This window comes from Chiloscyllium plagiosum, unplaced genomic scaffold (assembly GCF_037043375.1).
Source record: "Chiloscyllium plagiosum isolate Xiang-an unplaced genomic scaffold, Cpla_swu_hap1 HiC_scaffold_9, whole genome shotgun sequence".
Classification (NCBI taxonomy): domain Eukaryota; kingdom Metazoa; phylum Chordata; class Chondrichthyes; order Orectolobiformes; family Hemiscylliidae; genus Chiloscyllium; species Chiloscyllium plagiosum.
The window spans coordinates 2,253,064-2,280,808 of NW_028270147.1; the positions used below are offsets into that span (position 1 = coordinate 2,253,064).

The 27,745-nt window shown below is 46.9% G+C and overlaps 1 protein-coding gene and 1 long non-coding RNA gene across 6 annotated transcripts in view; one reads left to right on the plus strand and one right to left on the minus strand.

The window, feature by feature from the left end:
- The first annotated feature begins 1,150 nt into the window (after positions 1-1,150).
- The window catches only part of rnpc3 (RNA-binding region (RNP1, RRM) containing 3), a 53,964-nt gene continuing 27,369 nt past the window's right edge, over positions 1,151-27,745 (plus strand). For 4 of the 5 annotated variants that reach the window (XR_015758096.1, XR_015758097.1, XM_087990340.1 and 1 more), the window contains exons 1-9: positions 1,166-1,181; positions 2,548-2,716; positions 6,966-7,013; positions 10,410-10,528; positions 12,874-12,969; positions 14,307-14,418; positions 16,959-17,027; positions 21,900-22,036; positions 24,616-24,741. Coding sequence is in view for 3 of the 5 variants with exons in the window: in XM_087990340.1 (XP_087846466.1) it covers positions 1,174-1,181; positions 2,548-2,716; positions 6,966-7,013; positions 10,410-10,528; positions 12,874-12,969; positions 14,307-14,418; positions 16,959-17,027; positions 21,900-22,036; positions 24,616-24,741 (884 nt within the window). In the remaining 2 variants the exon portion in view is untranslated. Of the gene's footprint in view, positions 1,231-2,547; positions 2,717-6,965; positions 7,014-10,409; positions 10,529-12,873; positions 12,970-14,306; positions 14,419-16,958; positions 17,028-21,899; positions 22,037-24,615; positions 24,742-27,745 lie in introns of all 5 variants that reach the window. The other variant, XM_087990342.1, reaches the window with a different exon arrangement.
- LOC148149075 (uncharacterized) overlaps positions 10,540-27,745 on the minus strand; it is a 31,797-nt gene continuing 14,591 nt past the window's right edge. The window contains exons 2-3 of the long non-coding RNA XR_015758098.1: positions 14,852-14,920; positions 10,540-10,704 (exon numbers count right to left, since the gene is read on the minus strand). This is a non-coding gene — a long non-coding RNA (uncharacterized LOC148149075). The remainder of the gene's footprint in view (positions 10,705-14,851; positions 14,921-27,745) is intronic.

Here is a 27,745-nt window from a genome sequence, read left to right on the forward strand (position 1 = left end):
ACTGAGCCCCTCCCACACACTGAGCCCCTCCCCCACTGAGCCCCTCCCCCACACTGAGCCCCTCCCACACACTGAGCCCCTCCTCCACACTGAGCCCCTCACTCACACTGAGCCCCTCCCCACAATGAGCCCCTCACTCACACTGAGCCCCTCCCCACACTGAGATCCACCCACACACTGAGCCCCTCCCCCACACTGAGCCCCTCCCCCATGGCACTGATCCTCCCCCACACTGAGCCCCTCCCCCCACACTGAGCCCCTCCCCCATGGCACTGACCCTCCCCCACACTGAGCCCCTCCCCACACTTAGCCCCTCCCCCCACACTGAGCCCCTCCCCCCACACTGAGCCCCTCCCCCATGGCACTGATCCTCCCCCACACTGAGCCCCCTCCCCACACTGAGCCCCTCCCCCATGGCACTGACCCTCCCCCACACTGAGCCCCTCCCCACACTTAGCCCCTCCCCCCACACTGAGCCCCTCCCCCCACACTGAGCCCCTCCCACACACTGAGCCCCTCCCCCACACTGAGCCCCTCCCCTCACTGAGCCCCTCCCCCATGGCACTGATCCTCCCCCACACTGAGCCCCTCCCCCCACACTGAGCCCCTCCCCCACACTGAGCCCCTCCCCCCACACTGAGCCCCTCCCCCACACTGAGCCCCTCCCCACACTGAGCCCCTCCCCCCACACTGAGACCCTCCCCCACACTGAGCCCCTCCCCACACTGAGCTCCTCCCCCCACACTGAGCCCCTCCCCCACACTGAGCCCCTCCCCCCACACTGAGACCCTCCCCCACACTGAGCCCCTCCCCACACTGAGCCCCTCCCCCCACACTGAGCCCCTCCCCCCACACTGAGCCCCTCCCCCACACTGAGCCCCTCCCCACACTGAGCCCCTCCCCCCATGGCACTGACCCTCCCTCACACAGACATAGCCCCGATCTCCCTGTCCCTGCCGGTCTCTGACTCACCCTCCGGCAGGTCCCCGCCATCTCTCTCTGTCTCTCTCTGGGCGGCCGAGTTTCAGGTTGCTATGGAAACCACGGGGCTGCTTTCGCTGCGCATGTGCGGACCGAGCCCCGCCCATTGCCGTGACGGAGGTGCGCACGCGCGGGGCTGCAGCGCTTCGCGGATCCTCTTCCGGTGAGTGTGAAGGACCATCTGGGAGTGGGATGAGGAGGTTGGTCAGTGAGGGTTGTGGATGGTGGCGGTGCTATATAATGCAGGAGGTGGGTAACTGTGAGGTAGTGTCCCTGGGCAGGCAGTATCAGCGAAGGGAATACATGGTGGGATTCTGGGACACACCAGGGACCTTCATCTACATGGACTACAGTTCCTTTAAATAGCAGGACAAATGGTTAACAAGGCCTATGGAATACTTGCCCTTATTAGCTGAGGCAAAGCTTAAAGGTGGGGAGTTCATGTTGGAACTGTGTAAAATATTGGCTCGGCCATAATTAAAGTATTGTGTGCAGTTCAGGCAAATACGTTACAGGAGGGATGTGATAATATTGGAGAGGGGACAGAGAAGATTCACCAGGCTGGAGAGTTTAGTTACGAAGAGAGATCATGCAGACTGGGGTTGTCTCTATAGGAGCAGAGGGGAAAGTGAGGACTGCAGATGCTGGAGATCAGAGGTTAAAAAATGTGTTGCTGGAAAAGCGCAGCAGGTCAGGCAGTATCAAAGAAGCAGGAGAATCGACTTTTCGGGCATAAAGGAAGAAGGGTTTATGCCCAAAATGTCGATTCTCCTGTTCCTTTGCTGCCTGGCCTGCTGCACTTTTCCAACAAAACATTTTTAAGCTCTATAAGAGCAGAGAAGATTGTAGCAGGACATAATTGAGATTTGTTTGGCGGAGGAATCAATGACCCGGGGGTATTGATTTAAAGTAAGGGGCAGGAGTTTTAAAAGAAGATGTGAAGAAAAGCATTTTCAACTAGAGGCTGTTGGGAACCTGGAACTCGGGCTTCAGCCTGTCAGGGTGGTGGAGGCAGAAATCTTCAACATTTAAGAAGTTTTTAAATGTGCATTTACAATGTAAAGGTGTATTAGATTACAGAAACAAAAACAAAAGTTGTTTGAAAAGCTCAGCAGGTCTGGCAGCATCTGTGAAGAGAATCAGAGTTAATGTTTCGGGTCTGGTGACCTTTCCTCGGAGGGTTTTCCAAGTTCTGTTTTTGTTTCTGATTTACAGCATCTGCAGTTCTTTTGGTATTAGACTACAGGCCCAGTGCTGGAATAGAATAGTTAGGTGGTTGTTTGTGACTAAGAGGCTCATAATAGGCCAAAGGACCTTTTTCTGTGCTGTCAAACCCAATGACACATTCACACAGTCCTGAAACATACCTCTCACACACCACCCATACTCTCACTATGCATCTTCCTCATCTCCCCACGCCCCACCTCCCCGCGCACACCCTGCCCTGCACACACACCTGGCACTCAGTCCTCATTTAACCCCAGTGCCCAGTTATCTCCTGGATTGTGGAGTCCTCCAGTTACAATGCCCTGTTGACTAATGTCCTGTGTTTCTTTGCCTTTCCAGAGAGATGGCTACTCCAGTCGCCACAGAAAATGTCACCCTTCCAAACAATAGCAGCAAGACAATTCTGGTGCGCCATCTTCCATCAGATTTAACACAAAGTGAGAAGGTGGATCTGCTGAAGTATTTCGGAGCAGTGTCTGTGCGGATTTTATCAGACAAAGGAAGACTGGTATGACTACAGTAGTATTAGCCATACTTCTGTAACAGGCATTGTTTTCCTTTCCTTCAATTGTTTAACTTTCAATCTTATTATATAAATAGTACTGAGGGAACGCCACACTGTCAGAGGGTTGGTGTTGAGGGTGTGACATGCTGTCGGAGGGTTGGTGCAGAGAGAGTGCCATGCTATCGGAGGGTCAGTGCTGAGGGAGCGCCAAGCTGTTTGATGTATTTAATAGACACACAGAATCTTATGGAACTATTGTGAAGATACAGAGAATCTTCAATTCTACTCTGATATTAACCCTTCAGTCAATATCACTCAAGTGGATTCGCCGCTGCTCATTTCTTTTGAGGCTTGCTGTATGCATATTAGCTACAGTATTTCTTACAGTAAACAGTGGATTGCACCTAAATTGGAAAGGGACTAATATACTGGCAGGGAAATTTGCTAGAACTGCTCGGGAGGATTTAAACTAGTAAGGTGGAGGGGATGGGACCCAGGGAAATAGTGAGGAAAGAAATCAATCTGAGGCGGGTACAGTTGAGAACAGAAGCGAATCAAACAATCACGGCAGGCAGGGACAAGGTAGGACTAATAAATTAAACTGCATTTATTTCAATGCAAGGGGCCTAACAGGGAAGGCAGATGAACTCAGGGCATGGTTAGGAACATGGGATTGCAATATCATAGCAATTACAGAAACATGGCTCAGGGATGGGCAGGACTGGCAGCTTAATGTTCCAGGATACAAATGCTACAGGAAGGATAGAAAGAGAGGCAAGAGAGGAGGGGGAGTGGTATTTTTGATAAGGGATAGCATTACAGCCGTGCTGAGGGAGGATATTCCAGGAAATACATCCAGGAAAGTTATTTGGGTGGAACTGAGAAATAAGAAAGGGATGATAACCTTATTGGGATTGTATTATAGACCCCCTAATAGTCAGTGGGAAATTGAGAAATAAACTTGCAAGGAGATCTCAGCAATCTGTAAGAATAATAGGGTGGTTATGGTCGGGAATTTTAACTTTCCAAACATCAACTGGGATTGCCATAATGTTAAGGGCTTAGATGGAGAAGAATTTGTTAAGTGTGTACAAGACAATTTTCTGATTCAGTATGTGGATGTACCTACTAGAGAAGGTGCAAAACTTGACCTACTCTTGGGAAAAAGGCAGGGCAGGTGACTGAGGTGTCAGTGGGGGAGCACTTTGGGGCCAGTGACCATAATTCTATTCGTTTTAAAATAGTGATAGAAACGGAGACCAGATCTAAAAGTTGAAGTACTAAATTGGAGAATGGCCAATTTTGACGGTATTAGGCAAGAGCTTTCGAAAGCTGATTGGAGGCAGATGTTCACAGGTAAAGGGACAGCTGGAAAATGAGAAGCCTTCAGAAAAGAGATAACAAGAATCCAGAGAAAGTATATTTCTGTCAGGGTGAAAGGGAAGGCTGGTAGGTATAGGGAATGCTGGAGGACGAAAGAAATTGAGGGTTTGGTTAAGAAAAAGAAGGAAGCATATGTCAGGTGTAGACAGGATGGATCGAGTGATTCCTTAGAAGGGTATAAAGGCAGTAGGAGTATATTTGAGGGAAAGCAGGAGGGCAAAAAGGGGACATGAGATAGTGTTGGAAAATAGAATTAAGGAGAATCCAAAGGGTTTTTACAAATATATTAAGGACAAAAGGGTAACTAGGGAGAGAATAGGACCCCTCAAAGATCAGCAAGGCGGCCTTTGTGTGGAGCCACAGAAAGTGGGGGAGATACCAAATGAATATTTTGCATCAGTATTTACTGTGGAAAAGGATATGGAAGATATAGACTGTAGGGAAATAAAAGGTGACATCTTGCAAAATGTCTAGATTACAGAGGAGGAAGTGCTGGATGCCTTGAAACGGTTAAAGGTGGATAAATCCCCAGGGCCTGATCAGGTGTACCCGAGAATTCTGTGGGAAGCTAGAGAAGTGATTGCTGGGCCTCTTGTTGAGATATTTGCATCATTGATAGTCACAGGTGAGGTGCCAGAAGACTGAAGGTTGGCAAATGTGGTGCCACTGTTTAAGAAGGACGGTAAAGACAAGCCAGGGAACTATAGACCGGTGAGCCTGACCTCGGTGGTGGGCAAGTTGTTGGAGGGAATCCTGAGGGACAGGATATACATGTATTTGGAAAGGCAAGGACTGTTTCGGGATAGTCAACATGGCTTTGTGGGAAATCATGCCTCGCAAACCTGATTGAGATTTTTGAAGAAGTAACAAAGAAGATTGATGCGGACAGAGTGGCAGATGTGATCTATATGGACTTCAGTAAGGCATTCAACAAGGTTCCCCATGGGAGACTGATTAGCAAGGTTAGATCTCATGGAATACAGGGAGAACTAGCCATTTGGATACAGAACTGGCTCAAAGGTAGAAGACAGAAGGTGGTGGTGGAGGGTTGTTTTTCAGACTGGAGGCCTGTGACCAGTGGAGTGCCACAGGGATCGGTGTTGGGCCCTCTACTTTTTGTCATTTACATAAATGATTTGGATGTGAGCATAAGAGGTACAGTTAGTAAGTTTGCAGATGACACCAAAATTGGAGGTGTAGTGGACAGCGAAGAGGGTTACCTCAGATTACAACAGGATCTGGACCAGATGGGCCAATGGGCTGAGAGGTGGCAGATGGAGTTTAATTCAGATAAATGCGATGTGCTGCATTTTGAGAAAGCAAATATTAGCAGGACTTATACACTTAATGGTAAGGTCCTAGGGAGTGTTGCTGAACAAAGAGACCTTGGAGTGCAGGTTCATAGCTCCTTGAAAGTGGAGTCTCAGGTAGATAGGATAGTGAAGGCGGCGTTTGGTATACTTTCCTTTATTGGTCAGAGTATTGAGTACAGGAGTTGGGAGGTCATGTTGAGGCTGTACAGGACATTGGTTAGGCCATTGTTGGAATATTGCATGCAATTCTGGTCTCCTTCCTATTGGAAAGATGTTTTAAAAATTGAAAGGGTTCAGAAAAGATTTACAAGGATGTTGCTAGGGTTGGAGGATCTGAGCTACAGGGAGAGGCTGAACAGGCTGGGGCTGTTTTCCTTGGAGCATCGGAGGCTGAGGGGTGACCTTATAGAAGTTTACAAAATTATGAGGGGCATGGATAGGATAAATAGACAAAGTCTTTTCCCTGGGGTCGGGGAGTCCAGAACTAGAGGGCATAGGTTTAGGGTGAGAGGGGAAAGATATAAAAGAGACCTAAGGGGAAACATTTTCACACAGAGGGTGGTATGTGTGTGGAATGAGCTGCCAGAGGATGTGGTGGAGGCTGGTACAATTGCTACATTTAAGAAGCATTTGGATGGGTATATGAATAGGAAGGGTTTGGAGGGATATGGGCTGGGTGCTGGCAGGTGGGACTAGATTGGGTTAAGATATCTGGTCGGCATGGACGGATTGGACCGAAGGGTCTGTTTCCATGCTGTACATCTCTATGACTATACTTTAAAGTTATAGGGTATAGGTTTGCTCGCTGAGCTGTAGGTTTGATATCCAGACGTTTCATTACCTGGCTAGGTAACATCATCAGTGGCGACCTCCAAGTGAAGCGAAGCTGTTGTCTCCTGCAAAGACATGCCAGAGAATTCCTAGAGACCTGGCACTCCAACCACAATGCCATAAACAAACACATAGATCTAGATATCATCTATCAACCCCTCAGAAAACGAACAGGAAATGACATCACCACAAACCCCAGGGACCCCATCCAGGACAAATATATAAATAGAAAGCAGGAGACAACAGCTTCGCTTCACTTGGAGGTCACCACTGATGATGTTACCTAGCCAGGTAATGAAACGTCTGGATATCAAACCTATAGCCCAGCGAGCAAACCTACACCCTAAACCTCAACCTGAGCTACAAACCTTCACAAACCTTTAAAGTTATTTCCGTTATTACATTATGCCAAATGAGAAGCTTGTCAATCACTCTATATTTTGTCTCTTTATTGTGTGGAGTTGCAGTCCATATAAGCATGATCCGTAACTGTGTCAGCAAGCCCCTCTGTAAGCAGTGATCGGAGAATGTGGCTGCATCTACTTTCGCACAGTCACAGGTGTTGTGTAGGGCTCTGAATGAGCTGATGTACTAGCAGTGCTGATTGTAGGAGTGATGCTTCCTACGTGCGGTAGGATGTTGAAGCAAACTGTGGGGGTGAGTTATTGAATTTTATGCTTATTGTCTGTCATTCTCAGACTCTATATTTACTTTGTTTTTTGCAGAAACATACAGCTTTTGCTACTTTCTCATCAACTCATGCAGCAGCGAAGGTACGTTATATATTAAGCAAAACAAAGATTGAACTGATTGGGTTAGATTAGATTCCCTACAGTATGGAAACAGGCCATTCGGCCCAGCAAGTCCACACCAACCCTCTGAAGAATAACCCATCCAGACCCTATATTTACCCCTGACTAATACACCTAACACTATGGGCAATTTAGCATAGCCAATTCACCTGACCTGCACATTTTTGGACTGTGGGAGGAAACCGGAGCACCCAGAGGAAACCCACACAGACACGGAGAGAATGTACAAACTCCACACAGACAGTCGCCTGAGGCTGGGATCGAACCTGGGTCCCTGGTGCTGTGAGGCTGCAGTGCTAATCACTGAGCCACCGTGATTGCCGCCCTGTCGGCAGGTCAGTGCTGAGAGAGTGCCGCGCTGTCGGCAGGTCAGTGCTGAGGGAGTGCCGCCCTGTCGGCGGGTCAGTGCTGAGGGAGTGCCGCGCTGTCGGCGGGTCAGTGCTGAGGGAGTGCCGCGCTGTCGGCAGGTCAGTGCTGAGGGAGTGCCACACTGTCGGCGGGTCAGTGCTGAGGGAGTGCCGCGCTGTCGGCGGGTCAGTGCTGAGGGAGTGCCGCGCTGTCGGCGGGTCAGTGCTGAGGGAGTGCCGCGCTGTCGGCAGGTCAGTGCTGAGGGAGTGCCGCGCTGTCGGCGGGTCAGTGCTGAGGGAGTGCCGCGCTGTCGGCAGGTCAGTGCTGAGGGAGTGCCGCACTGTCGGCGGGTCAGTGCTGAGGGAGTGCCGCGCTGTCGGCGGGTCAGTGCTGAGGGAGTGCCGCCCTGTCGGCAGGTCAGTGCTGAGGGAGTGCCGCACTGTCGGCGGGTCAGTGCTGAGGGAGTGCCGCACTGTCGGCGGGTCAGTGCTGAGGGAGTGCCACACTGTCGGCGGGTCAGTGCTGAGGGAGTGCCACACTGTCGGCGGGTCAGTGCTGAGGGAGTGCCACACTGTCGGCGGGTCAACCCCTCAGGGAGTGCCACACTGATGATGGGTTAATGCCGAGGAAACTGTCCTTTGGATGAAACGCTAATCTGTGGTCTAGATTAGATTAGATTACTTACAGTGTGGAAACAGGCCCTTCGGCCCAACAAGTCCACACCGACCCGCCGAAGCGTAACCCACCCATACCCCTACCCCTACATTTACCCCTTTACCTAACACTACGGGCAATTTAGCATGGCCAATTCACCTGACTTGCAAATCTTTGGAGTGTGGGAGGAAACCGGAGCACCCGGAGGAAACCCACGCAGACACGGGGAGAATGTGCAAACTCCACACAGTCAGTCGCCTGAGGCGGGGATTGAACCCGGGTCTCTGGCGCTGCGAGGCAGCAGTGCTAACCACTGTGCCACCGTGCCGCCCACCGTGCCGGTCCTGTCTCCTCTTTCAGTGAATTGTGTCAGCTTGCCTCCATCTTACAAGGACCATTTGGACTGTGCAACATATACTGGCTTTGCCAGTGATGCACATATCCCTTGGAAGAATACCAAAAGTAAACTTGCAAATGTGGGCAGTGAGTGGACCCTGAATACCGTAAGGTGTGGGAGCAGATATCCTTCACTTGACAAAGGGGCGGCACTCCAAAAGATTGTGATTCCAAATAAATCTGTTGGACTGTAATCTGCTGTCATGTGACTTCTAACCTTGTCCACCCCAGTCCAACACCGGCACCTCCACATCATGAGATTAGAGATCAGAGAGGCTGTGATTGCTGTCCATAGAGCCGACAGAGGTGCTTAGGGAGCGGTCTAATGACCAATTTCACCATCATGTCTAGGTTGAATAGAGTAAATCAAGAGGGAACCATTTCCGGTGTCAGAGGGGTCTATGACCAGAGGGACACAGACTGAAGCGAATCTGTACAAGGCCCAGAAAGGGAAATGAATGGATTATCTTTTTAACACAGTAATTGTCATCGTTGTCACTGTCACGTTCACCTGCCCAAAAGGGCAACGGAAACAGGTTCAATAATAACTTTCGAAAGGGCTTGGGTATCATTTTCAGGGCTGTAAATATATGGACGGAAATGGAATAGTGTAGGTTTGATAGGCTTCAGTTTGGTTTCACAACATTGCGAGCTGAATGGCCTGTACTGCACTGTAATGTTCTATGCAGGGGAGTGGGGCTAACTGGATTGAAAACACAGATTCTGGAGAAACTCAACTGCTCTGACAGCATCTTTGGAGAGCGAAACCTCATTCATGTTTCAAGTCCAATACAACTCTAATTTAGAATTGGTTTCTCTCTCTGGCGATCCTCCCAGACCCTCTTGAGTTTCTCCAGCACTTTGATTTTGTATCGTGCCTCAGTGGTGAGCACTGCTGCCTCACAGAGCCAGGGACCTGGCTTTGATTTCACCCCGGGCCACTGTCTGTGTGGAGTTTGCACATTCTCCCTGTGTCTGCGTGGGTTTCCTCCCGCAGTCCAAAGATGTGCAGGTCAGGTGGATTAGCTGTGGGAATTGCAGGGTTACGGGCATGGGGCTGGTTCTGGGTGGAATGCTCTTCAGAGGGTCAGAGTGGACTCGATGGGCTGAATGGCCTGCTTCCATGCTGGAGGGATTTTCTGATTCTGTTCTATGATCTCTAGCAGCCATGGAACTTTTATTTGCAGAGTGAGCTGGATTTTTATTTTATAACGCCAATACATTACATTGAGTGGAATGACCTCCCTCTGTTGTGAGAAACTGAGATTCCAGATATTCAATGAAAATGTGGCAAATTGAAATGAAATTAAATTCAGTGACTCTTCAAGGTATTGCAACAGCATCTCACCTAGTAGGCTAAATAGGCTGTAAGCTAACAATTGGGTATTTTTAAAAATTCATGGTCAAGAAGCTGGCATCACAGACTGAGCCTGTATTTATTGTGCATCCCGAGTTGCCCTGGAGAAGGTGGTAGTGAGCTGCTAACTTTGGTGTATGTGCCATTTGGGTTGCCCTGTCATCCAGGGTTGGAGTTTATATTGAGGCTAATTCCTTTTAGTCGATGAATCACTATATTGGAGAGATGTGTCCATAGATATTTGACCTTGTGTATCCCTGACAGTCACTCTAACTGTAACTCCAGTTGCCTGGAACTCCCAGCCTAAAGCCCCCTCAATCTTTGTCTCTCTCCCTCTCTTCTTTTTAAACACGCTTTAAAAGCTATGTCTTGGATTGAATTTTTGATCATCGGTTCTAATATCTCCCCATTTGGCTGTGAATCTGACTTGTCTGACAGTTAGTCCTGTGGACCACCTCTGCCAGTTACAGGGTTCAGTCATTGGCTCGAACCTTGTAGTCCTCTCGATCATTGTGGTCCATTGAGAAAGGGAAAGACCTGGTTCATTGCCTGTGGTATTTGACATGCAGCAGTGAAGCCAGTCTGCCATATGCTGTTTTCAGGCTTTGACCAGACTGCATCAGTTAAGAGTCCTGGGCCATACTTTGGTGGTGGAATATGCGAAGGAACAGGAGCACGTCAAGCAACTGGAACCAGGGACAGTCTGCGATGAAAACAAACCGTACGTACTTCACATTCCGTCATTTTATTGTAGCTACAACTGTTGGCTTTGCCTAATCTGAACAGGTTACACCCGGGCTGTTAAAATCTTGGCTTGAATCTAACATTAATTTGTATCTCTGATTGGCAGGACCCCCTTCCGAACTGACCCTGAGGCAGCATCTAATCTGCTAACACCTGGAAAAGACCAAAAAACAGGGATTTAGTTCCCATAAGAATGAATGAATGAGTTTTTGTTAACAGACTGAACTAATGATGTTAAATACAAAGCAGCTGATCAAGAATTAAAAATGGTTCCCTTATAAAATATGCAAAGCAACAAAGTTTGCTCCAACAAATACCGTGAACCCCCTGCCGCAGTTGCATCCCTTGGGTCAGGTCTCAACATGAGAATTGAGCTCCGACTTGACAGTCCCAGTGCATTATGTTCTGATCTCTATAGAGACCAATAAGTTTAAAATGATAACTTCAAGTTTCCAGGTCAAAGCTGAAAGGATTACACAAGGTACTGTATTTTTGCTGTATAAAAGTGACTAGATTGTATTTTTGCGAATACCTTCTTTTTTAAAATCCACTGCAGAAAGCCCCGAGTACCTTTAACAACCAAGAAACCCACTTTATGGTGTTCTTTATGCTCTCCCTTAAGTTGTCATTTGTTTGACTGTTTTCAGGGAGGAGTTAGATATAGTTCTTGGGGCTAAAGGGATCAAAGGGTAAGGGAAGAACGCAGGAACAAGGGCCTGAGCTGGATGGTGAGGCATGATCATATTGAAAAGCAGAAGAGGCACAAAACTACCCACTCCCTGTATTTCTCTGTTCCCTCCTGACAGCAGGAGAGCAGTGATACACAGTACATTGGCTGGGTTAAGTCACCCATTCCCATGTTGGATCCTTAATCTCATTCATAATGGGATTGATTCCAGTGTGAAATAAAAACCGAAAGAACTGTGGACACTAAATCAGAAAATGCCCCCATTTCTGGACTTGATCGTATCTCCACCGTATCAAGGCCATTCACAGTCTTGTATATTTCATTCTGAGTCACCCCTTACTATTCTAAACCCAAATGGAAGCAAAGTCCAGCTTCTCTCACCTTTCCTGGTAAGGCACCCTTCCCATCACAGCTGTCAAACCAGTAAACCTCCTCTGAGCTGTCCCCCAGTGCATTTATGACCGTCCTTAAATAAAGGGACAAAAGCAGCACGCAGTATTTGAGATGTGCTCTCACCGGTACCAAGTGTAACCAAAGCATAACTTCCTTCATTTCAGCAATAAAAACAAACACTGCGAATACTGGAGATCCGAAATAAAAACAAAGTGCCGAAGAAACTCAGCAGGTCCTGGCATTAGCAGTTTGAGTAGCCAATTGAACTGAAAGGTTAATGCTTTTTCTCTGTCTGCAGATGTCACCAGACCTCCGGAATTTCTCTACTACCTGTTTTTTATTTATTAGTCTTCATTTTATGTTCCGTTCCTCTCATAACAAAAAAAGCATTCTGTGAACCTTTGTAATCACTTGCTACACAGGGATAATTCTCTTTCACCACCATCCCACAGCATGCACGCATTCACGCGCACAGACACATACAGCCCCTACTTGGTGAAATAACCTTTTGTGAAGAACATTGTGAAATGCCTTTTGGAAACAAAGTACAGCACATCAATAGGATCCCCCTTTGTCCACATCACACGGTACCCATTCAGATAATCTGTTGTTTAAATATATTTGCTTTTTGCAAAATTATGTTGAATCTTCCCAGTAACCTTGAGTTTCCCAAGTGTCTGAGACATGATCGATTTGAACAGCTCTCCCTTGGCCAACATCAAGCTAACTGGTCTGCAGTTTCAGAATCAGAGTGCCGAGAGAAATACAGTTCCAGCAGTGTCTGTGGGAAGAACAAGTTTCGAGTCCTGTAAACCTTTGTCAGAACTGATCATTTTATTTTATTCTTGTTTTCTCTTCCTTCCTTTCTTGAATAGAGGTCTCATATTTGCCACTTAGTTTCAAGTCTAGCAAAGCCTTGACTTCAAAGTTCTCATTCTTCAGTTCAAATTCCTTTCACCTTTTGTTTGTATGTGTTCTCTCCCAACATGTGAACCTCCTGAGATCTCCTCATCCACCCTGGTTTCCATTATTGCAATATTGATGGCCATTTGTTCACACCTGGCCGGACTCTCCCTTCGGAATGTCAACCCTTTCACTTGCCTCAGTGTTAAATATTCGGGTGAAAATTCTCTGGTATTGTTTGGGAAATTCATGAAGTTTCTAGTGTAATAAAACAAAGAATCCGCATGATGCTTCATAGAATGCATGGATTGTTCATTTTCTTTATTTCTGCTTTTTAGTCACGCGACACAAAAAACTTCAGGCGATGAGGTTGTGAAGCAGGCTCTGAAACCAAGAGTTCCCACTATTGAGGATGCGATTGCCAAGAGCCTCGGGTTAGTAACATGGCTTTAACGGTGGAACCAGCTCATCAGGATTCCAACACCAGCCACACCGGGCGGCTGGATCCCTGATTCATTAAAAACTCACTACGATTTCAAACTAGTGACTACACAAACTGCCAGATCCAAATGTGGAGTGCAGCACTGTCGGAGGGTCAGTGCTGAGGGAGTGCAGCACTGTCGGAGGGTCAGTGCTGAGGGAGTGCAGCACTGTCGGAGGGTCAGTGCTGAGGGAGTGCAGCACTGTCGGAGGGTCAGTGCTGAGGGAGTGCAGCACTGTCGGAGGGTCAGTGCTGAGGGAGTGCAGCACTGTCGGAGGGTCAGTGCTGAGGGAGTGCAGCACTGTCGGAGGGTCAGTGCTGAGGGAGTGCAGCACTGTCGGAGGGTCAGTGCTGAGGGAGTGCAGCACTGTCGGAGGGTCAGTGCTGAGGGAGTGCAGCACTGTCGGAGGGTCAGTGCTGAGGGAGTGCAGCACTGTCGGAGGGTCAGTGCTGAGGGAGTGCAGCACTGTCGGAGGGTCAGTGCTGAGGGAGTGCCGCACTGTCAGAGGGTCAGTGCTGAGGGAGTGCCGCACTGTCGGAGGGTCAGTGCTGAGGGAGTGCCGCACTGACAGAGGGTCAGTGCTGAGGGAGTGCCGCACTGTCGGAGGGTCAGTGCTGAGGGCGCGCCGCACTGTCGGAGGGTCAGTGCTGAGGGAGTGCCGCACTGTCGGAGGGTCAGTGCTGAGGGAGTGCCGCACTGTCGGAGGGTCAGTGCTGAGGGAGTGCCGCACTGCCGGAGGGTCAGTGCTGAGGGCGTGCCGCACTGCCGGAGGGTCAGTGCTGAGGGCGCGCCGCACTGCCGGAGGGTCAGTGCTGAGGGCGCGCCGCACTGTCGGAGGGTCTGGTCCTGCCCGATTTCTCGGGTTTACATCCGCCAGTATTTCCTGGCCCTGTCCCCTTGCCCGTCATTGACACTATTCTTAAAAAGAGCAGAGGAGTCTTTCAGGTGCCTGGTGAACATTTATCCCTCCACCTACCTCAGTGGAAAACGATTTATGGGAATCCTTTCAAATTTTGGCAGATGAGATGAAGGGCTTTTGCCTGAAACGTTGATTCTCCTGCTCCTTGGATGCTGCCTGACCTGCTGGGCTTTTCCAGCAACACACTCTCGACTCTGATCTCCAGCATCTGCAATCCTCACTTTCTTCCTGTCAGCGTTTTCACCACAACCCTGCTGCGTCAGTTACATTGTCAGGTTGGATTTTAGGTGTCAGCAAGTTTCTCGTCAGCAGGCTGAGAGATCCTCAAGTTGTGTGTTGGACTGTGGACCTTGTCCTCCTTGTGTTGCAGGTTTACCTATCCCATGAACCCATGTCTGAAGTATCTGTACCCACCGCCATCCAGCGTCACTCTGGCCAACATTGCAAATGCCATGGCAAGTGTACCCAAGTTCTACGTGCAGGTAAAATAATCCATTGAGATATTTTTAACCTTTGGCTGCAAGAAAATCTCAGCCTTTGCTTTTACTGAATTTTTGTTGAATCATGTAAATTTATACGCCATTGGGCCCATACTTGGCAATGGCAATATTTATTCATGGCACCCTCATTTCATCTCACTTTATCAATATATGTGAGGCAAAAAGGAATCAAAGGATGTTCATTCAGCTTCCCCTTTAATGTAGCAATAATATTCCCTCATGGGTGCAGGTCTCACGTTCCCTCCGCTCTCTGGGTGAGGATGTTTCTCCTGGATTGCTGATTGGATTTATTAGGGACTGTCTTGTCTTCATCGCACCAAGTTCTGATTTTCAGTGCAAACGTATTCCCTCCACCCACTGTGTCAAGCCCTTACGTAACTTTAAAGATTTCAATCACACAGTCTTTCACTCTTACCTTTTCTTGAGATGATTTTGCAGAACAGAGGAGTTTGACGAATTGGTCATCCAGTCAATGGAAGAAATTCTGTTCAATAGAAGGACATTGAGCAAAGCTTAGTGCAATTGAACAGAGTTGACGTGGTTTTTGTGGAAGGGAGATCATGTTTGAAGAATTTGTTACTGAGTTCTTTGAGGCTATGACAAGCAGACATGAGAAAGGGGAATCAGTACATAGAGTCGTAGAGTTATACAGCATGTCCAACCTGTCCATGCTGACCAGGCATCTCAATCAGGTATAGTTCCAGTTGCCAACACTTCGTCTGTATCCCTCCAAACCCTTCCTATTCATAAATCCAATCCAGATGCCTTTTAAATGTTGTAATTGTACCAGCCTCCACCACTTCCTCTGCCAGCTCATTCCATACACGCACCACCCTCTGTGTGAAAAAGTTGCCCCTTGGATCCCTTACAAATCTTGCCCCTCTCACCCTAAACCTATGTCCTCTAAGTTTGGACTCCTTTACCCTGGGAAAAAGACTACTTAGTGTATTTGGATTCCAGAAGGTATTTGATAAGATGCCACATTTAATTGGTGTTGTACAAGATAGGGAGGCATCTGGGTGTTCTTGTACATGAAACACAAAAGGTTTTTAGGTCTTGCAAGTGATTAAAGGATAGAGGTTAAGTGAGTGTGCAAAAATGTGGCACATGGAATTCTGACCTGTGCAGCTAAGCGTTTGGAGTTTAAAAATAGGGAAATCTTGTTACAACTGTAAAATGACTTAGTGAGGCTGCACCCGGACTGCTGTGAACATTTTTCTGCCTTATATTAACGATACGATACACTGGCATGTCCCAAGGATAGTGAATGTCTTTACCATAGAGAACTGTGGAGGCTAGATCATTGAAAGTATTCAAAGAGGAGTTAAATATATGTTTGAAATATCGAAGAGTCATCAGCCATGCTGAGGTGACTTGAAGTAGGAGTTGAGGCCTGTTGTAGATCAGCCATGATGAATGGTGGGGCAGGCTTGTGAGGCCGAATGGCCTGCACCTGTTTCTATTGTTTCGTGTTCTTATGTTCTAATATCATATGTGACTCAATGTCGAACTGCATTTTACAGCGTTCCTGCAAAGTACCTTGGGGCATTCCATTTTGTAAGTGGTGCTGTATAAATATAAGATCGAGTTACACAGAACCAGACTTTTTGGCCCAACCACTTCATGCTTAGGTTTCCTGAACTGAGCTAGTCTAATTTGCCTGCGTTTGGCCCATCTTTCTTTAACCATGTACTGAAACAGGATTCCTGATGAACGGCTTTTGCCCAAAACGTCGATTTTCCTGCTCCTCGGATGCTGCCTGACCTGCTGTGCTTTTCCAGCACCGCTCTGATCTAAACCCATCTCCTTTTAAATCCTTCCTATCTGCGTTCCTATCCAAATGTCTTTTAAATGTTGTAATTGTATCAGCCTCCACCACTTCCTCTGACAGAGTTTTCCAGAATGCACCACCCTCTACATAGAAAAGTTGCCCCTCAGGTCTCTTTGTAAATCTTTCTCCTCTCACTTTAAGGCTATGCCCTCTGGTTTTGGACTTCTCTATCCTGGGGAAAAGACCTTGACTGTACACCTTATCTGTGTCCCTCATGATTTTATAAATCTCTACAAAGTCACCCGTCTGCCTCCTATGTTCCTGGGAATAAAAGTCCCAGCTTACTGAGCCTCTCTTTATAACTCAAACCCATTTTGGTAACATCCTTGTAAATTTTTATATCTTTTTCAGGTTAATAATGTTCTTTCTATAGCAGTGATCGGAATTCTATGCAGTTTTCCAAATGTGGCCTTACCAATGTCTTGTCCAGTTGTAACATGACATCCCAACAAGTTGTTCCATCTTTGAACAGATGGCCAGATAACGCAGGTGCTGATCACATTCCTGTATCTGGTAACCTACTGTACTTGGTAGAATACAGCATTTCTCACATTAAAAGAGTTACCACATTTCGGAAAGACTCAGTTAAGTTTAACTGCTTTGGGACATCTGAGATGAAAAAGTGTAAGGTTAGTGTGTTTTGTTCACACAGTTTGGATGTCATGCTGATAACTGAATACCTTGCTTGCAGGTTCTGCACCTGATGAACAAGATGAATCTGCCTGCTCCCTTCGGACCCATCACGACCCGCCCTCCAATGGTAATCTGTGTGCGAAAGCTGTAGCAGTGGTGCATGGAGCACCCGCAGTTAGCCAACAGCTGAGATATTGATGCAGAATGTCAAGGCCTTGGAGAGTATGGGGCAGAGAGAGGTTGGGAAATAAGATGTGATAAGGAATCTACAAAGGGGGGTAGACAAGTTAAATGTGGCAAATAGACCATAATGTTGAAAAATGTGAAACTGTCCATTGGCTAGAAGGATAAAAAGAAGCATATTATCTAAATGTTGAGAGATTGCAGCACTCAGACGTAAAGGAATCTGGGTGTCTGAATGCAGGAATCTCAAAAGGTTAGTGTGCAGGTACAACAAGTAATCAGGAAAGCTTGGAATGTTTCTGATCTTTTATGTTCTTAACCGAGGATTTGCTGGGAAGCTAGGGAGGAGATAGCAGAGCCTTTGGCCTACTTATTTGAGTCGTCGTTGTCTACAGGTTTAGTACCAGAGGACTGGAGGATTGCAAATATTGTGCCCTTGTTCAAGAAGGGCAGCAGAGATGACCCAGGTAATTATAGACCAGTGAGCCTTATATCTGTTGTAGGAAAAGATTTGGAAAGGATTATAAGAGATAGGATTTATAATCATCTGGCAAGCAACAATTTGATTGCAGATAGTCAACGTGGTTTCGTCAAGGGCAGGTCGTGTCTCAAAAACCTCATTGACTCTTTTGAGAAGGTGACCAAGCATGTAGATGAGGGTAGGGCAGTTGACATGGTATACATGGACTTCAGTAAAGCCTTTGATAAGGTTCCACATGGTAGGCTGTTGGAGAAAATGTGGAGGCATGGGATTGAGAGTGATTTAGCAGTTTGGATTAGAAACTGGCTTTCTGTAAGAAGGCAGCGAGTGGTGGTTGATGGAAAATATTCAGCCTGGAGTCTGGTTACTAGTGGTGTGCCTCAAGGGTGTGTTTTGGGACCACTGCTGTTTGTCATTTTTATAAATGACTTAAACACAGGCAAAGGATGGATTAGTAAGTTTGCAGACGACACTAAAGTCAGTGGAGTAGTGGACAGTGTGGAAGAATGTTACAGGTTGCAGGGGGACTTGGATAAACTGCAGAATTGGGCTGAGAGGTGGCAAATGGAGTTCAATGCAGCCAAATGTGAGGTGATGCACTTTGGGAAGAATAACAGGAAGGCAGAGTACTGGGTCAATGGAAAGATTCTTGGGTAGTGTGGATGTGCAGAGGGATCTTGGAGTCCATGTACATAGATCCCTGAAAGTTGCCACCCAGATGGATAGTGCTGTTAAGAAGGCATACAGTGTGTTAGGTTTCATTGGTAGAGAGATTGAGTTCCGGAGCCGCAATATCGTGCTGTAACTATACAAAATGCTAGTGCAGCCACACTTGGAATATTGTGTACAGTTCTGGTCCCCATATTTCGGGAAGGATGTGGAAGCATTGGAAAAGGTGCAGAGGAGATTTACCAGGATGTTGCCTGGTCTGGAGGGAAGGTCTTATGAGGAAAGGCTGAGAGACTTGGTTCTGTAATCATTGGAAAGAAGAAGGCTAAGAGGGGATTTGATAGAGACATACAAGATGATCAGAGGATTAGATAGGGTAGACAGTGAAAGTCTTTTTCCTAGGATGATGACGTCAGCGTGTGCGAGGGGGCGTAACTACAAATTGAGGGGTGATAGATTTAAGACAGATGTCAGAGGCAGGTTCTTTACTCAAAGTGGAATGTAGTTAACTCAGCCACATTAGGGAGATTTAAGCAATCCTTGGATAAGCACATGGATGACAAAGGGATAGTGTAGGGGGATGGGCTTAGATTAGTTCACAGGTCGGCACAATACCGAGGGCCATAGGGTCTGTCCTGCGCTGTATTGTTCCATGTTATTCCAAATAGAATTGAACACAAAAGACCTGGGGATTATGGTTCAGTCAGACAGGGCACTGGTGGGACCATACCTGGAGGACTGTGTACAGTACTGGTCATCTTATTTCAGGAAAGCTGTAAATGAGTGGGAAGCAAGTCCGAGAAGGTTTCTCAGATTAATATCTGGAATGGGTGGGTTTCCTTATAAATAAAGGTTGGACAAATAAGCCTCATTTCCATTAGAGGTTACAAGTGTGAGAGATGGCTTGATTGAAACATAAGATCTGGAGGGGTCTTGACTGGGTAGATGTGGGCAGGATGTTTCCCCTTGTGGCAGAATACAGGGGTCAGTATTTTACGATGGAGAAGGAGAATTTATTTCTCAGGCTCCCATGTCTTTGAAACTCTCTTCCTGTCAAAGTGGTGGACTCAGAATCTGGATATTGTTTGGACAAAGGGAGATAGATTCTTGATAAACAAAAAGGTGTGAGGTTACCAAGGGTTGGAGGGAATGTGGAGTAATCATGTCAGCATGGTCCCATTGAGTCACGGAGCAGACTCAAGGAGAAGGGTGCCCTTATTGCTGCTTCTGTCCCTGTGTTTGTGTGGACCAGGGATAAGGGACTTCAGTGAATGTGGAGAGACTGGAGAAGCTGGGATTGTTCTCCTTAGAGCAGAGAAGGTTCCAGGGGGGTTAACTGAGGTGTTCAAAATCATGGAGAGAGTTTGATGGAGTAAATCAGGAGAGAGTGTTTCCAGGGACAGGAAGGTGAGGGAGCAGAGGGAGACAGATTGAAGGGAATTGGGAAAAGCCCCAGAGGGGGATTTTGTTTTATACAGTTTTGGGGATCTGTGTGCTGCCTGATGGTTATATTTTGTAATATGACTCAAAGGAGATGAGGATAATACTCAAAGGGAAGAAAAACTAAGACTTCAGGGGAAACAACCAGGAAGTCGGACTAATTGGTTTGAACTTGCATGGGGTTAGCTGAGGCTCATTAGAGCTGGGAGTCCTGCTGCTTCCTGTAATATCGCTGCAGCCTAATGGAGCTCAGCACCATTTCTACAGTGAGGGTAATTTTTATTTTCTTTTGGAAATGAAAACAAATTGCTGTAAACGTTAACCAGGATGGGCAGTGTTCAGCAGAGATTTGCCTATGGGGCAGAGGACAGGATAATCTTCCAGCTAGATAACTCGTTCATGAAAAGGTTACGGGGCTTCGAACTGGGATGCGGATTGTGTCAATTGCTGGGGCTAATGGGACAAACTGCTTAGTGGATAACACCACAAAGATATGGAATAATCGTTAGGTTTTACATTTTGCTTCACGAACCCAGTCAGTGGGTGGTGTGTTATTTGGGTGAAATCACTTCACTCTAATCCCAGCCTTACACCAGTGGGACTCCAGTTACATCAGTGAGTTACTACAGCTGCTCTGGGACCACAAATATGATTAGCCCCTTACCTTGCCGAAACACCAGCTTCATAGGCTGTTCCAATATGGTTTTGATTTGGAGATGCTGGTGTTGGACTGGGGTGTACAAAGTTAAAAATCTCACAACACCAGGTTATAGTCCAACAGGTTTAATTGGAAGCACTAGCTTTCGGAGTGACGCTCCTTCATCAGGTGGTAGTGGAGGGCTCAATCCTAAGACACAGAATTTATAGCAAAAATTTACAGTGTGATGTAACTGAAATTATACATTGGAAAATACCTTGATTGTCTGTTAAGCCTTTCACCTGTTAGAATACCATGATAGTTTCACTTCTTTCATGTGTAAATCACATATGAAACTATCATGGTATTCTAACAGATGAAAGGCTTAACAGACAATCAATTTTCCAATGTATAATTTCAGTTACATCACACTGTAAATTTTTGCTATAAATTCTGTGTCTTAGGATTGAGCCCTCCACTACCATCTGAAGGAGCGACGCTCCGAAAGCTAGTGCTTCCAATTAAGCCTATTGGACTATAACCTGGGGTTGTGTGATTTAACTTTAAACAGATATGTTTGGGGGGGTAACCTCCAATACATCCCAATCGGAAGGTGCATCGTGTCCACTCCACTCTAGAATCCTCAGCCAAAGTTCAGGCGAATTATCAATGGAGTGCCGCACTGTCAGGGGATAGGAACCAAGGTGACACTGAGGGAGTGCTGCACTGTCGGGTGGGTCAGCACTGAGGGAGTGCTGCACTGTCGGGTGGGTCAGCACTGAGGGAGTGCTGCACTGTCGGGTGGGTCAGCACTGAGGGAGTGCTGCACTGTTGGTGGGTCAGCACAGAGAGTGGGCACTGTTGGGTGGGTCAGCACTGAGGGAGTGCTGCACTGTCGTTGGGTCAGCACTGAGGGAGTGGGCACTGTCAGTGGGTCAGCACTGAGGGAGTGCTGCACTGTCGGGTGGGTCGGTGCAGAGCAAGTGGGCACTGTCGGTGGGTTGCGTCACAAGGGCTCTGCCTCTTATATGAGTCAGTATTCAGCTGAGATATTAAACCGTGTCTCATTTTCCCTCTGAAGTGGAAGGATGAGTAATTTGATGAATGGGACAGGTTGGTTAACTTCAGTGATCTCGGAGAAAGTGAGGATTGCAGATGCTGGAGTTGAGTGACTTCAGTGACCTGGCCAATGTTTGTCCTTCACTCAACATTACTGAACCAGATTACCTGATCCTTGCCCCATTGCTGTTAGTGGGAGCTTGTTGTGTGTAAATTAGCTGCTGTATTGTATATTACAGCAGTAAGTACACTTTGCCATGAGTTTAATGTGTTTTGTGTGTTTCTGTAGCAGTGGTAGGTGCAAGAGAAATGTAATATTTCTTGCCTCATGAAGTACTTGCACAAAATGCAGTAGTTTCCATCTCAGATATTCATGATCAATCTGAATGGGTGGGTTTTGTTACTGAATGAACCACGCTGAATAAATGGACTTGGGCATCATCATGTCGAGTGGCAGGGCAGGCTAGATGGGCTGAATGATGACCCGTTTCCCTGGGTAATTGAGGAATTTGTTTTCCTGTTTCTGTTAGTATGAGGAGTATGCTCCTGCCCCCCCACCAATGCCTCCACTGCCCCCAGAGGAACCACCTCTGCCCGAGGAAGAGATGGATGTTTCGAGTGAGGAAGAATCCGAATATGAAAGTGGAAGTGAAGAGGATAAAGAAAGGCAAGTACAACAATAACTTTGACTCCAGCATCTTTAATGGAGTTATGTCTGAGAGCAGGAAGGAGGCGATTCAGCCACTCGAGTACTACCTTTCAGTCAGATTGTGGCTGATCGTTGTCTCAATTGTATCCAACTTTGCAAACTACTGCAAAAGTCCAGCACTGAATTTATTAAATGTCACCCCCCCTTAACAAAGACAATTTTTTGGGGAACGATGTCCAGATTTCCCTCCTTTGTGTGAAGAAATGTTTCTGGCTTGAACTGTGACTTGGATTTTAAAGTGATGCTCCTTGTTCCAGACTCTCTCACCAGGGAAATGGTTTCTCTCCAACCCATGATGTTTTGCAGGAACAATCGCAAACAGAATTTGGCATGGATTCATTAAAGGAGATATTAGGACAGAAACTTGGTTAAAGAGGGAACTTTTAAGCAGTGCCTTTAAAGGAGGAGAGAAAGACAGAAGGGTTTAGGAAGTTTGGGCCTAAGCAGCTGAAGGCATTGGGACTTTATCTGATTCTAAGAATTGTTGGAAAATGGCGACCAGCGCATGTACAATCTCTGTCACTACTTCTTTTGATTTGGAGATGTCGGTGTTGGACTGGGGTGTACAAAGTTAAAAATCACACAACAGCGGGTTATAGTCCAACAGGTTTAATTGGAAGCACTAGCTTTCGGAGCGACGCTCCTTCATCAAGTGGATTTATAAATTCTGTGTCCTATGATCCTGCTCCACAACCACCTGATGAAGGAGCGTCGCTCCGAAAGCTTGTGCTTCCAAATAAACCTGTTGGACTATAACCTGGTGTTGTGTGATATTTAACTTTGACTAATTCCTTTGAAAAGAAAGTGAGGTCTGCAGATGCTGGAGATCAGAGCTGGAAATGTGTTGCTGGAAAAGCGCAGCAGGTCAGGCAGCATCCAGGGAAAAGGAGAATCGACGTTTCGGGCATAAGCCCTTCTTCAGGAATGAGGAAAGTTTGTCCAGCAGGCTAAGATAAAAGGTAGGGAGGAGGGACTTGGGGGAGGGGCGTCGGAAATGTGATAGGTGGAAAGAGGTCAAGGTGAGGGAAGTGGAAGAGAAACTACTACAAACCGACCGACTCCCACAGCTACCTGGACTACACCTCCTCCCATCCTGCCCCCTGTAAAAACGCCATCCCATTCTCCCAATTCCTTCGACTCCGCCGCATCTGGTCCCAGGAGGACCAGTTCCAAAATCGTACAACCCAGATGGCCTCCTTCTTCAAGGACTGCAATTTTCCCCCCCGACGTGGTCGACGATGCCCTCCACTGCATCTCTTCCACTTCCCGGTCCTCCGCCCTTGAACCCCGCCCCTCCAACCGCCACCAGGACAGAACCCCACTGGTCCTCACCTACCACCCCACCAATCTCCATGTACAGCGCAGTCATTTCCGCTACCTCCAAACAGACCCCACCACCAAGGATATATTTCCCTCCCCTCCCCTATCAGCATTCCGTAAAGACCACTCCCTCCGTGACTCCCTCGTCAGATCCACACCCCCCACCAACCCAACCTCCACTCCCGGCACCTTCCCCTGCAACCGCAGGAGGTGCAAGACTTGCGCCCACACCTCCCCCCCTCACCTCCCTCCAAGGCCCCAAAGGAAACTTCCATATCTGCCACAGATTCACCTGCACCTCCACACATATCATCTATTGCATCCTCTGCACCCGATGTGGCCTCCTCTATATTGGGGAGACAGGCCGGCTACTTGCGGAGCGTTTCAGAGAACATCTCTGGGACACCCGGACCAACCAACTCAACCACCCTGTAGCTCAACATTTCAATTCCCCCTCCCACTCCACCAAGGATATGCAGGTCTTTGGACTCCTCCATCGTCAGATCACAACAAAACGACGGTTGGAGGAAGAACGCCTCATCTTCCGGCTAGGAACGCTCCAACCACAAGGGATGAACTCGGATTTCACCAGTTTCCTCATTTCCCCTCCCCCCACCCTGTCTCAGTCAAATCCATCGAATTCAGCACCGCCTTCCTAACCTGCAATCTTCTTCCCGACCTCTCTGCCCCCACCCCAGTCTGACCTATCATCCTCACCTTGACCTCTTTCCACCTATCACATTTCCGACGCCCCTCCCCCAAGTCCCTCCTCCCTACCTTTTATCTTAGCCTGCTGGATAAACTTTCCCCATTCCTGAAGAAGGGCTTATGCCCGAAACGTCGATTCTCCTGTTCCCTAGATGCTGCCTGACCTACTGCGCTTTTCCAGCAACACATTTCCAGCTAATTCCTTTGAAATCCTAGGATGCATCCGGCAACACCCAAAGGACTTATCAGCCTTTTGCCCCATTAGTATTTCCAGTATTTTATTTCCATGGGGTAGTTACGGTGTTTACTTCAGAATTCAGGCCCAGTGTGTTTCTCTCAGAGTGAAGGGTAAGGGCAGCAAGTCCAAGGAACCCCTGGACTTTAAACAATATTGACATTTTTATTGAAAAAGGAGCAAGTATATCTCAGCTTCTCCAGTTTGGCCAAGTAAATAATCCTCCATCCCTGGAAATCTGTTCAATGCTAAAACATTTCCTTTTTCTTTCCAGGATGGTGCGATTGATGGAATTGGCCTCACTTCCACCAAAACAGAGACAGAAGAGAAAGCGAGCCTCAGTCCGAAAACGACCTAGACTAAAGGACCTGATTAACGTGCCAAAAGCACCTACCCAGAGGTAAGAACCTTAGAAGATAGGTCTGGGATGTGGAACTTGAAGCACAGAAGGGGACCATTCAGCCCATTGTATTCCATTATGTCCCATTTCCCCCCCCTTTCCCCAGAGCCCTGCAATCTTTCTCCTTTTCTAAATTTCTTCAATTCCCTTCTCAAATGTTATTAAATCTGTTTCCAGCACCCTTGCAGGCAGTGCTTTCCAGATCGCAACCACTTACAGTAAAGCGAAAAATTCTCCTTGCCTCTCTATCACATAATAATTGTTTAACTCCTGCGTGCTCTGTTTTTAGCACACGTGGATCTAAATCATATCTATAATGGGTTCAGGGATATTTTATCTACAGGCTGCTGTCCCCAATTTACAATTGTACGATTTATAAGTGCTTGTAGTTATAAAAGAGATTCCCCAAGTAATATTAATTTTAAAGATCTGACATGAACATTTTCTCAGAGCAATGAACGGTTATTTTGTATTGTGTTGCGTTCCAACTTGCAGACAAATTGATTTATAAAAGTATTCAAGAACGGAACCCATTTGTAACTTGAGCAATGCCTGTAATGAGCTTCAATTTCCAGCAGAATTTGTCACTGGGTTCCATTCTGCACTTGCTGACTTATACCAGGCGGTCTGTTGACAGTGCTCACTGCACATATTGGAACAACATTCACCAATAAAGCCCAGTAATGTCCAAGTATGCATACACAGTGCCGACAATGCTTCCCAAGGCACCTCTTATCTGGTCTGGCTGTCATTAATGTTTAACACTCCTTTAGTTGCAGAACGTCTTCTTAGATCTCCCCACTCTCCACTGCAGGCTGTAATGATGAGGTTATACACGAAGGTTTAATTCTGGAGTAGAGTCGAAAAGTGTGGCACTGGAAAAGGAGCACAGCAGGTCAGGCAGCATCCAAGGAGCAGGAGAATCAACATTTCGGGGATAAGAGGGCTTATACCTGCACCATCGATTCTCCTGCTCCTCGGATGCTGCCTGCCCTTCTGTGCTTTTCCAGCGCCACACCTTTTTGATTCTGAGCTGCAGTCCTCACTTTATCTTGATTCTGGAGTAACCCATTGATTGTAATCAGGGCTGCCTGTATAATCTCATTCCAGCCCTGTTCCACATTGAAAGCCAGCTTCAGCATCTCAGCCATTGGCTGTTTGATCTCAGGAGTTCACAGAATTGTTTGGATGCAGTAGGAGGCCACTCTGCCCGTCATATTAGTACTGACTCTCAACAACTTGCTTGGTGCCTTCTTCGAATTTTCTTTCTGTGACCATGTCCGTTCTCCTCTTTCAGGTAGCGAACCCTTTTGAACGCTTTGATTAGATTTGCTACCACGCACTCAGGCAGTGCGTTCCAGACCCTAACCTCTCTCTGCATGAAAAAGATTTCCTTCCTATCAGTTTTGCTACTTTTGCCCATTGCTTTAAATCTTGTCCTTCGATCACAATCCTTTCAGGAGTTGGAAATGTTTCTCCCTATCTACTCTGTCCACATTCCTCCAGGTTTTGAATTTTGTTATCAGATCTCTCTCTCCAAAGAAAAGAGCCCTGACTTAACCAATCTATCTTCGTAACTGATGTTCCTCATCTCAGAAATCACTCTTGTAAATGTTACAAAAACTTCCAAAATGAGCTGTCTTGTAGATTCAAGTAAAATAAGGTTCCTAGGATAAAGAGGAAAGTAACTAAGTGCCCCAGTACAACAGTACAATTTGAGTGGCTCAGCAGCAAGGGTGAGTTTTTCAGAAAGATGAGTTTTTAATCCCCACATTTCAGTGGACTCAGGAACACACCGGCTGGAAAGCCTTGTTTAAGTGAAGTATCTTTGAAGTAAATAAGCCTGTCACATCCTCAAAAGAGTAGCCGCATGAGGCCTATATGTACACATTGAAGTGTTTTATAGGAATTTGATTCTCACATGTTATTTGAAGAGCCAGAATGACATTGAAACCAAGAAGATGCTGTGTCTGTGTGGCATAGTTCAATCTCTGCTGTAAATGACTAAACTCTGTTCTCTATACTCCTCTATCAGATGCTTCTCAAATCCCACTGGTAGGCACTGTAGATGTCCCTGACCCTGGGGCAAAATGCCTTTCACTCAAAAGCGTGATGTTTCAAAATTATTTGTAATGAGAAGAATGTCCTTCGGCCCATCAAATTTCTGCCAGTTCTGTCTAGAGTCAGTCACATTCCCCCGTTCAATCCTCATCACCCTGCAACTCCATCTTCTTCAAACATTTGTCCCATTTTCTTTTGAAAGTGTTCATTGTCTCTACTTCCATCATTCTCTAGTGGAAAGCAAGTTCTACTTTATTCCCACTCAATATATAAAAAGTTGTTATTCACAATTAAACTTTTCACATTCTTATCAAGTCTTCCCTCAACCTCCTTACTCCAAGAAGAAAATTCCCAGCTTCTCCAACTTAAAAATTCCCCCCGTTCCTGGAACCATTCTGGAAAATCTCTCCTCTGTGCAATCAATGGTCAGCATCCTGCTTTACTCCTGCAATCCATGTCCAAATGCTGCAAGACCTGAACAACATCCAGGTCTCTGCTGTGAAGATGAAAATAACATTCACGCTTCTCAAGTGCCCAGACAATCATCATCCACAGCAAGAAAGACTCTAACCATCATCAGTTAGCTTTCAGTGGCATAAATCCCCCACTATCCGCATCCTGGTGGGGGTTACCATTGACCAGAAACTGAACTGGACTCACCATATAAATACTGTGGCTACCAGAGCAGGTCAGAGGTTGGGATTCTGTAGTCAAAATCTCCATCATCTGAGTCTTCAAAGACTGTTCCCTGTCCATAAAGCACAAATTTGGAGTGTGAGGGAATATTCCCCACTTGCCTGGATAGATGCAAATCCATCAACAAGGAGATCAATACCAAGCAGGTCAAAGCAGCCTGTTTGGCACCCAAGCTACCACCTTCAATATTCACCTCCGACGCTTAGCAGCAGCAGTGTGTGCAGTCTACAAGATGCACTGCAGAAAT